The sequence below is a fragment of the Sinohyriopsis cumingii genome, chromosome 8 (genome assembly GCF_028554795.1).
Source record: "Sinohyriopsis cumingii isolate HCF-2022 chromosome 8, ASM2855479v2, whole genome shotgun sequence".
In the NCBI taxonomy this organism is placed as follows: domain Eukaryota; kingdom Metazoa; phylum Mollusca; class Bivalvia; order Unionida; family Unionidae; genus Sinohyriopsis; species Sinohyriopsis cumingii.
Window position 1 is genome coordinate 117,520,951 of NC_142968.1, and position 12,221 is coordinate 117,533,171.

Sequence of the window (12,221 nt, forward strand, 5' to 3'; positions counted from 1 at the left end):
ATGCTGACATGTACAAACACAATGCACACTTCTCCAAATATTTGAATGCTAGTATGTAAATATAGAATGTGAAGTAAGAGTGAAGACTGAAAAAGAGAGAAGGAAAGAAATAAAAGAAAACTATCAGAGAGAGGATTTTTTTTAGTTATCTTTTTCTCATACACAAGGTGTCAGGAACAAATCAGATTGAGCAAGATGACCACATGTTTTGTCTAGGCATATTAGTGTTCGTATCATTAAGCACGATTACTTTTTGCAATCCGGCAATGCTGCAGATTGCATCTTGGACATTTTTATTATTGTGAATACATGATCAAAACTGAGAAAAATACATTCATATGATACGTGATGCATCTGCTTATGAAATGTGTATCTTCAGACGTTAGAGAGAGAAAGGAAGAGAGTGAAAGAGACAGAGATATTGTACAAACTTGAAGTCTGAGTTGGGCACATCGAACATATTATCTGCAAACCAGATGACATGTACGATGTACACCAGCAGTAGCTTTGACAATAGTCATTGGCTATGAAGGTATCCCCGTCATTATACACCTTCCCATTGTATATACATTGCATCGCCGCTGAAAACATAAGATGTCACCGATATTATTCAATACCTTTATGTACAATGTATCGGAAAATATAGATCAATATCTTGATTGTTTGATTTGACTTAATGACATAATTAACATTATTAAAAGTGGGCAGTAATGTAATGGTGTGAATGGTCAGGAATGTCTACTCTGAAAACGGATCTACTCCAAAGAATATAATCACCTTAAATGTAAAGGGTTATGTTATCCTTGCCTGAGAAGGATGATAAATAAAATAGAGGAAATGCCATGTCTGATCCTTTACAGATTATAGGAAACAAATCCACAGAGGAGTTTGCCGATAGTATGTCGTTTGAGTCCACGAGCATCAGATATTTTAGCCTACTTGAAAATTACAAAATCAAGGAGACATTAGTGTGTGTGTGTGTGTGTGTATGTATGTATTTGTGTGTGTGTGTGTGTGTGTGTATAGGTACCGAGTCACTGTTATTATTCGATATTTTTATGTACTATAGCGGAAAATATAAAAAGTATATTTTAAATGTTATGGTGTGACTTACCGCGATAATGAACATGATGAAATTGATATAGTGAGGTAATGGCGTGAATGGACACGAATTCCATCCTGTGACGAAATTACATTTAGTACACGCTGACAATCGCCTAATGATGCACAGCGAAGCATTATCATTGTAATAAACGCTATCTCTCTCAATCACGAATGGCCAATAATCTCTTACTCCGAATCTTCTAATATAATGGAGTCCTTAATCAGACGGAAACTTGCAATATCTCAAATGAGTACATAACTGTTTCATGTTCCTGCTCAACGGTCACCGAAAACGTGGCAATCTTTTTTTTTTCTTCTCTCGTTCTATTTCGCTTTTACTGCGTCCCTCTCTCCCTTTCTCCAAAATAACGGACGGGATGCAGATATAACTATATTTCCTTCTTCTCAATGTAGGCAATGGACAAAAATGCAGAGAATGTTTCCACGTGTAACCTGAACAGACATCATCTTATTTAGCGGCTATTTGAGCAACAGGTGTACTGCTGGAAATTTGTGAATCTAAGCATGTATAGTATTTTCACTCAAACAACCCGTAGTCTGAATGTGAGGTAACTGCAATGATTTGGGTACATATTTCAACTTTTAAGGCACACATTGCCCTTATCGAAATTAGTCTTTTGTTTTCAAACATACCCAGAAGGAACGTACACTGATACACTTATAAAAACGTCTGTGTAAATATGGAGTAAATGCTTCAATATTTTCCAAACTAAACGAATTAACTACGTATGAAATGATTTATAACGAACAAGACCTAAACCTTAGTTGAATGGAGATTTAAATGAACGACCAATGGCCGTACAATGAAGGATCAGACTTAAAAGCAACCAGAACAATGAGTAACTTTAAATAGTTGAAACCGGCAAAACACATAATGCTGCATAGAAAAGACAGCAAGCATTGGAAAAGAAAACAAAATTATGTCATATTTCATGCATCAGCAGGGGAAGAAGCACTACTGAAATCGGGGCTAATACAACATTGGAAACGAAGGTATGAGGAGAAAATTATGTCTGATTCAAGTACATTATATGAAGCCAAGCATTCGAGAAGATGGTCATCTCTTCAAATTTAATTAAATGTAAAAAACCGTATCAATAACATGCAATATCACAAAATGGCAATAGCTTACTTGTGGTCTTAGTTGTTTCTGGCGATGTTGTGGTACTTGTTGCAGACGCTACAAAAAGAGCACAAATATATCAAATTAGGACTGGAAAGCCAAAAGTGTCTCAACTATTATATTGGATGGAACGGCTATAGGTTTCCGACTCGACGATAACAATTGTGTTACTCCTATGTTTGCGATTTATAATAACGGTGTCGGTTTTGGATGATATAGTCATTACATTATATCAATTGTACAATTGTTCAAAAGCGCAATACTGCAGTTGTCAGATTTTGCAAGAAGTTAATTACCGACAACATTTGAACGTTGGCATGTAAATAAAAAATGTGGAGAAGGTGAAATAAGTGTGAATACTGTATACGGGGGAACGGAAAGAAATAGTACGAAACTATGAGACAGAGTTTTATGCAGATCTCTCTTTCTCTCCATATATATATGTATATATATATATATATATATATATATATATATATATATATATATATATATATATATATATATATATATATATATATATATATATATATATATATATAACAAACTACTTAAGAAACAATTCAGACTGAGTAAGATGACTACCAGTTTTGTTTACGCATAGTATTATGTGTATGATTAAACACGATTAGGTACGCACAGTTTTGTAATCTGGCAACGCTGAAGGGTGCATCACATGTGTATTGTAGAAGTTAATTTTCCTTCATAGGCAAACTACAAATGATTCATTCATATGATAACGTAATAAATGTACCTATTGCGTCCACAAGATATCATATTGCGTAAATGCACGAATGGTATCGGAAATAAAAACATTAACAACATAAGGAATGTTTAATAATGAACAAGATCTAAAACCGAACTAAACAGATGTCACCATGAATAACGAATAACCGTATGAGATAAGAGCAGACTAATAAGCAATCAGAACAATGAGTAAAACTAAATAATTAAAACAAACAACACGCAAAATACAACAACAAAGACAACTAACAAGCAGTAGAAAAGTTCAAACAAATAACATATTCCATGTTTCAGCAAGCGAAGAAGCACTACTGAAATCGTTTTTTCTACTGCATTGTAACTGAAAGTATGAGAATAAAATTATAACAGATTTAAAGAGAGTCTAGGAAAGCATTAAAAACAACCAGTTTAATGTCACTCATTATCGTTTAAATTTAGTTAATTCTAAAACTGTTTCAATACCATTTAATATCACAAAATATTAATAGATTACTTGGGGTCGTAGTTGTTTCGGACGATATGGTGGTACTTGTTGTAGACGCTGCAAAATGAGGACAAATATATAAAACAACATGACATTATCATGACTGAAATGCCAAAATGAGTTTCAGCTATTACATTAGACAGAAGGGTTGAAAATTTCTGACTCGACAATACCAATTGTGTTAATAATATTTTGGTTAGTTTTAATAACGGTGTCAGTTTTTAAATGATAGTGGCATTAACTTACATTATAATGCAACTGCTCAAAAACTGAATACTGGCATGTACAATTTTACACAATGCACACTTCTTCAAATATTTGAATGCTAGTATGTAAATATAGAATGTGAAGTAAGAGTGAAGACTGAAAAAGAGAGAAGGAAAGAAATAAAAGAAAACTATCAGAGAGAGGATTTTTATAGCTATCTTTTCCTCATATACTAAGGTCTCAGGAAACAAATCAGATTGAGCAAGATGACCATATGTTTTGTCTAGGCATATTAGCGTTCGTATGATTAAGCACGATTACTTTTTGCAATCCGGCAATGCTGCAGATTGCATCTTGGACATTTTTATTATTGTGAATACATGATCAAAACTGAGAAAAATACATTCATATGATACGTGATGCATCTGCTTATGAAATGTGTATCTTCAGACGTTAGAGAGAGAAAGGAAGAGAGTGAAAGAGACAGAGATATTGTACAAACTTGAAGCCTGAGGTGGGGACATCGTACATATTATCTGTAAACCAGATGACATGTACAATGTACACCAGCAGTAGCTTTGACAATAGTCATTGGCTATGAAGGTATCCCCGTCATTATACACCTTCCCATTGTATATACATTGCATCGCCGCTGAAAACATAAGATGTCACCGATATTATTCAGTACCTTTATGTACAATATATCGGAAAATATAGATCAATATCTTGATTGTTTGATTTGACTTAATGACATAATTAACATTATAAAAAGTGGGCAGTAATGTAATGGTGTGAATGGTCAGGAATGTCTACTCTGAAAACGGATCTACTCCAAAGAATATAATCACCTTAAATGTAAAAGGTTATGCTATCCTTGCCTGAGAAGGATGATAAATAAAATAGAGGAAATGCCATGTCTGATCCTTTACAGATTATAGGAAACAAATCCACAGAGGAGTTTGCCGATAGTATGTCGTTTGAGTCCACGAGCATCAGATTTTTTAGCCTACTTGAAAATTACAAAATCAAGGAGACATTAGTGTGTGTGTGTGTGTGTGTGTGTATGTATGTATGTGTGTGTGTGTGTGTGCGTGTATAGGTACCGAGTCACTGTTATTATTCGATGATTTTATGTACTATAGCGGAAAATATAAAAAGGATATTTTAAATATTATGGTGTGACTTACCGATGCACAGAGAAGCAGTATCATAGTAATAAACGCTATCTCTCTCAATCTCGAATGACCAACAAATATAAAAAGGATATTTTAAATATTATGGTGTGACTTACCGCGATAATGAACATTATGAAATTTATAAAGTGATGTAATGGCGTGAATGGACACGAATTCCATCCTGTGACGAAATTACATTTAGTACACGCCGACAATCGCCTAATGATGCACAGCGAAGCATTATCATTGTAATAAACGCTATCTCTCTCAATCACGAATGGCCAATAATCTCTTACTCCGAATCTTCTAATATAATGGAGTCCTTAATCAGACGGAAACTTGCAATATCTCAAATGAGTACATAACTGTTTCATGTTCCTGCTCAACGGTCACCGAAAACGTGGCAATCTTTTTTTTATTCTCTCGTTCTATCTCGCTTTTACTGCGTCCCTCTCTCCCTTTTTCCAAAATAACGGACGGGATGCAGATATAACTATATTTCCTTCTTCTCAATGTAGGCAATGGACAAAAATGCAGGGAATGTTTGCACGTGTAACCTGAACAGACATCATCTTATTTAGCGGCTATATGAGCAACAGGTGTACTGCTGGAAATTTGTGAATCTAAGCATGTATAGTATTTTCACTCAAACAACCAGTAGTCTGAAAGTGAGGTAACTGCAATGATTTGGGTACATATTTCAACTTTTAAGGCACATATTGCCCTTATCGAAATTAGTCTTTTGTTTTCAAACATACCCAGAAGGAACGTACACTGATACACTTATAAAAACGTCTGTGTAAATATGGAGTAAATGCTTCAATATTTTCCAAACTAAACGAATTAACTACGTATGAAATGATTTATAACGAACAAGACCTAAACCTTAGTTGAATGGAGATTTAAATGAACGACCAATGGCCGTACAATGAAGGATCATACTTAAAAGCAACCAAAACAATGAGTAACTTTAAATAGTTGAAACCGGCAAAACACATAATGCTGCATAGAAAAGGTAGCAAGCATTGGAAAAGAAAACAAAATTATGTCATATTTCATGCATCAGCAGGGGAAGAAGCACTACTGAAATCGTGGCTAATACAACATTGGAAGCGAAGGTATGAGGAGAAAATTATGTCTGATTCAAGTACATTATATGAAACCAAGCATTCGAGAAGATGATTATCTCTTCAAATTTAATTAAATGTAAAAAACCGTATCAATAACATGCAATATCACAAAATGTCAATAGCTTACTTGTGGTCTTAGTTGTTTCTGGCGATGTTGTGGTACTTGTTGCAGACGCTACAAAAAGAGCACAAATATATCAAATTAGGACTGGAAAGCCAAAAGTGTCTCAACTATTATATTGGATGGAACGGCTATCCGTTTCTGACTCGACGATAACAATTGTGTTACTCCTATGTTTGCGATTTATAATAACGGTGTCGGTTTTGGATGATATAGTCATTACATTATATCATTGTAGAATTGTTCAAAAGCGCAATAGTGCAGGTGTCAGATTTTGCAAGAAGTTAATTACCGACAATATGTGAACGTTGGCATGTAAATAAAAAATGTGGAGAAGGTGAAATAGGTGTGAATACTTTATACGCGGGAACGGAAAGAAATAGAACGAAACTATGAGAGAAAGTTTTATGCGGATCTCTCTTTCTCTCCATATATATATATATATATATATATATATATATATATATATATATATATATAACAAACTACTGAAGAAACAATTCAGACTGAGTAAGATGACTACCAGTTTTGTTTACGCATAGTATTATGTGTATGATTAAACACGATTAGGTACGCACAGTTTTATAATCTGGCAACGCTGAAGGGTGCATCACATGTGTATTGTAGAAGTTAATTTTCCTTCATAGGCAAACTACAAATGATTCATTCATATGATAACGTAATAAATGTACCTATTGCGTCCACAAGATATCATATTGCGTAAATGCACGAATAGTATCGGAAATAAAAACATTAACAACATAAGGAATGATTAATAATGAACAAGAATTAAAACCGAACTAAACAGATGTCACCATGAATAACGAATGACCGTATGAGATAAGAGCAGACTTATAGCAACCAGAACAATGAGTAAAACTAAATAATTAAAACAAACAACACGCAAAATACAACACAACAAAGACAACTAACAAGCAGTAGAAAAGTTCATACAAATAACATATTCCATGTTTCAGCAAGCGAAGAAGCACTACTGAAATCATGATTTCTACTGCATTGTAACTGAAAGTATGAGAATAAAATTATAACAGATTTAAAGAGAGTCTAGGAAAGCATTAAAAACAACCAGTTTAATGTCACTCATTATCGTTCAAATTTAGTTAATTCTAAAACTGTGTCAATAACATGGAATATCACAAAGTATTAATAGCTTACTTGGGGTCGTAGTTGTGTCGGACGATATGGTGGTACTTGTTGTAGACGCTGCAAAATGAGGACAAATATATAAAACAACATGACATTATCATGACTGAAATGCCAAAATGAGTTTCAGCTATTACATTGGACGGAAGGGTTGAAAATTTCTGACTCGACAATACCAATTGTGTTAATAATATTTTGGTTATTTTTAATAACGGTGTCAGTTTTTAAATGATAGTGGCATTAATTTACATTATAATACAACTGCTCAAGAACTGAATACTGACATGTACAATTTTACACAATGCACACTTCTTCAAATATTTGAATGCTAGTATGTAAATATTGAATGTGAAGTAAGAGTGAAGACTGAAAAAGAGAGAAGGAAAGAAATAAAAGAAAACTATCAGAGAGAGGATTTTTATAGCTATCTTTTCCTCATACACTAAGGTCTCAGGAAACAAATCAGATTGAGCAAGATGACCACATGTTTTGTCTAGGCATATTAGTGTTCGTATGATTAAGCACGATTACTTTTTGCAATCCGGCAATGCTGCAGATTGCATCTTGGACATTTTTATTATTGTGCATACATGATCAAAACTGAGAAAAATACATTCATATGATACGTGATGCATCTGCTTATGAAATGTGTATCTTCAGACGTTAGAGAGAGAAAGGAAGAGAGTGAAAGAGACAGAGATATTGTACAAACTTGAAGTCTGAGTTGGGCACATCGAACATATTATCTGCAAACCAGATGACATGTACGATGTACACCAGCAGTAGCTTTGACAATAGTCATTGGCTATGAAGGTATCCCCGTCATTATACACCTTCCCATTGTATATACATTGCATCGCCGCTGAAAACATAAGATGTCACCGATATTATTCAATACCTTTATGTACAATATATCGGAAAATATAGATCAATATCTTGATTGTTTGGTTTGACTTAATGACATAATTAACATTATAAAAAGTGGGCAGTAATGTAATGGTGTGAATGGTCAGGAATGTCTACTCTGAAAACGGATCTACTCCAAAGAATATAATCACCTTAAATGTAAAGGGTTATGTTATCCTTGCCTGAGAAGGATGATAAATAAAATAGAGGAAATGCCATGTCTGATCCTTTATAGAGTATAGGAACCAAATCCACAGAGGAGTTTCCCGATAGTATGTCGTTTGAGTCCACGAGCATCAGATTTTTTAGCCTACTTGAAAATTACAAAATCAAGGAGACATTAGTGTGTGTGTATGTATGTGTGTGTGTGTGTGTGTGTGCGTGTATAGGTACCGAGTCACTGTTATTATTCGATAATTTTATGTACTATAGCGGAAAATATAAAAGTATATTTTAAATGTTATGGTCTGACTTACCGCGATAATGAACATTATGAAATTTATAAAGTGATGTAATGGCGTGAATGGACACGAATTCTATCCTGTGACGATAGTACATTTAGTAGACGCTGGTAGTCGTCTTATGATGCACAGAAAAGCAGTATCATAGTAATAAACGCTATCTCTCTCAATCTCGAATGACCAACAATCTCTCCTCCGAATCTTCTAATATAACGGACTTCCTAATCAGAAGGAAAACTTGCAATGTCTAAAATGAGTACATAAATGTTTCATGTTCCTGCTCAACAGTGACAGAAAACGTGGCAGTCTTTCTTTTTTTCTGTCGTTCTATCTCGCTTTAACTGCGTCGATCTCTCCCGTTTTCCAAAATAACGGACGGGATGCAGATATAACTATATTTCCTTCTTCTCAATGTAGGCAATGGACAAAAATGCAGTGAATGTTTGTACGTGTAACCCGAACAAACATCATCTTATTTTGCGGCTATTTGAGCAAAAGGTGTACTGCTGGAAATTTGTGAATCAAGTCATGTATAGTATTTTCACCCAAACAACTTATATTTTGAAAGTGAGGTCGGTGCAATGATATGGTTACATATATCGACTTTTAAGGCACGCATTGCCCTTGTCGAAATTGTTCTTTTTTTACCTAACATACCCAGAAGGAACTTCGTTTGATACTCTGATAAAACGTCTCAGTATATATTGAGTAAATGCTTCAATAGTTTCCAAAAGAAACAAATGAACTACGTAAGGAATGATTTATAACTCACATGACCTAAATGTTAATTGAATGGAGATTTAAATGAACGATCAATGGCCGTACAAGGAAGGATCAGACTTAAAAGCAACCAGAACAATGAGTAACTTTAAATATTTAAAACCAACAAGACACGTAATGCTACACAGAAAAGACAACACGCAATAGAAGAGAAAACAAAATTATATCATATTTCATGCATCAGCAGGGGAAGAAGCACTACTGAAATCGTGGCTAATACAACATTGGAAGCGAAGGTATGAGGAGAAAATTATGTCTGATTCAAGTACATTATATGAAGCCAAGCATTCGAGAAGATGATTATCTCTTCAAATTTAATTAAATGTAAAAAACCGTATCAATAACATGCAATATCACAAAATGGCAATAGCTTACTTGTGGTCTTAGTTGTTTCTGGCGATGTTGTGGTACTTGTTGCAGACGCTACAAAAAGAGCACAAATATATCAAATTAGGACTGGAAAGCCAAAAGTGTCTCAACTATTATATTGGATGGAACGGCTATAGGTTTCTGACTCGACGATAACAATTGTGTTACTCCTATGTTTGCGATTTATAATAACGGTGTCGGTTTTGGATGATATAGTCATTACATTATATCTTTGTACAATTGTTCAAAAGCGCAATACTCAGATTTTGCAAGATGTTAATTACTGAAAATATTTGAACGTTGGCATGTAGATAAACAAATGTGGAGAAGGTGAAATAGGTGTGAATACTGTATACACGGGTAAGGAAAGAAAAAGAAGGAAAATATTCGAGAGAGGTTTTATGCATATTTCTCTGTCTCTCTCTGTCTATATATATATATATATATATATATATATATATATATATATATATATATATATATATATATATATATATATATATATATATATATATAGAACAAATTCCTGAAGGAACATTTCAGACTGAGTAAGATGACTACCTGTTTTGTTTACGCATATAATTATGTGCATGATTAAACACGATTGCGTACTCACAGTTTTGTAATCTGGCAACGCTGAAGGGTGCATAACATGTGTATTGTTTAAGTGAATTTGCCTTCATAGTCCAAATACGAAGAATTCCTTCATATGTTAACGTAAGAAATCTACCTATTTCGTCCACAATATATCATATTGCGTAAATGGACGAATAGTATCGGAAATAAAAATATTAACAGCATAAGGAATGATTAATAATGAACAAGAACAAAAACCGAACTAAACGGATGTCAAAATGAATAACGAATAACCGTATGAGACAAGAGCAGACCTATAAGCAAGCAAAACAATGAGGACAACTAAATACTTAAAACAAACAAAACGCAAAATACAACATAATACAATTGCTCAAAAGCTGAAAACTGACGTCAGATTTTACACAATGCACACTTCTTCAAATATTTGAATGCTAGTATGCAAATATAGAACGTGAAGTAAGGGTGGAGACGGAAAAAGAGAGAAGGAAGTAAAGAAAAGAAAACTATAAGAGAGAGTTTTGTTATAGCTATCTCTTTGTATACGCCAATTTCTCAGGAGCAAGATGACCACATGTTTTGTTTAGGCTTATTAGTGTTCGTATCATTAAGCACGAATACGTTTTGCAATCCGGCACTGTTGCAGATTGCATCTTGGATCTTTTTTATTATTGTTCATACATGACCAAAAATGCGAAAAATACATTCATATGATACATGATACATCTACTTATGACACGGGTATCTTCAGAAGTTAGGGAGAGACAGGAAGAGAGTGAAAGAGCGAGAGATATGGTAAACAATTTTCAGGTGGACACATCGTATATATATATTATGCAAACCCGTACACCAGTAGTAGGTTTGACAATAATCATTGGATATGAAGGTATCCCCGCCATTATTCACTTGCCCGTGGTATACACATTGCCCTGGCGCTGAAAACACAAGCTGTCACTGATATTACTCAATACCTTTATGCAGAATGTATCGGAAAATATAAATCAATATCTTGCTTGTTTGATTTGAATTAATGACATAATTAACATTATGAAATGCGGGGAGTAATGTAATGGTGTGGATGGTCAGGAATGCCTACTCTAAAACGGATCTACTCCAATGAATATAATCACTTTAAATGTAAAAGATAATGTTATAATTGCAGAGGAAGGATGATAAATAAAATAGAGAAAATGAAATGCCATGTCTGATCTTTTATATATTATTGGAACCAATTCGTCAGAGGAGTTTGCCGAAATTATATCGTTTGACCTCACGAGCATCCGATTATTTAGTCTTCTTGAAAATTAAAAATTCAAGGAGATAGTAGTGTGTGCTTATGCGTGTGCGTATGAGTGTAGATACAGAGTCACTGTTATTATTCGTTTATATATATATATATATATATATATATATATATATATATATATATATATATATATATATATATATATATATATATATATATATAACGGAAAATATAAAAAGTATACTTTAAATGTTTTGATTTGATTTACCGAGATAATGAACATGATGAAATTGATATAGGGATGTAATGGCGTGAATGGACACGAATTCCATCCTGTGACGAAATTACATTTAGTACACGCTAGTAATCACCTTATGACACACAGAGGAGCGGTATCATAGTAATAAAGCTATCTGTCTTATCAACGAATGGTAAACAATCTCTTCCTCCGAATCTTCTAATATAACCGAGTTCCTAACCAGATGGAAACTTGCGATGTCTCAAATGAATACATAAATGTTTCATGTTCCTGCTCAACGGTGACAGAAAACGCGCAATCTTTCTTTTTGCACTCGTTTTATCTCGCTTTTAC

At 33.8% G+C, this 12,221-nt stretch overlaps 1 protein-coding gene across 17 annotated transcripts in view; it reads right to left on the reverse strand.

Moving 5' to 3' along the window:
* Positions 1–12,221, reverse strand: part of LOC149794480 (uncharacterized) — a 167,536-nt gene that overhangs the window by 47,704 nt on the left and 107,611 nt on the right. For 14 of the 17 annotated variants that reach the window (XM_089968730.1, XM_089968727.1, XM_089968725.1 and 11 more), the window contains 8 exons: positions 9,796–9,843; positions 7,986–8,135; positions 7,286–7,333; positions 6,116–6,163; positions 4,186–4,335; positions 3,486–3,533; positions 2,258–2,305; positions 432–581 (listed from right to left, as the gene is read on the reverse strand). In XM_089968730.1, coding sequence (XP_089824856.1) covers positions 432–581; positions 2,258–2,305; positions 3,486–3,533; positions 4,186–4,335; positions 6,116–6,163; positions 7,286–7,333; positions 7,986–8,135; positions 9,796–9,843 — 690 coding nt within the window. The remainder of the gene's footprint in view (positions 1–431; positions 582–2,257; positions 2,306–3,485; positions 3,534–4,185; positions 4,336–6,115; positions 6,164–7,285; positions 7,334–7,985; positions 8,136–9,795; positions 9,844–12,221) is intronic. The other 3 variants (XM_089968726.1, XM_089968722.1, XM_089968729.1) reach the window with 3 other exon arrangements.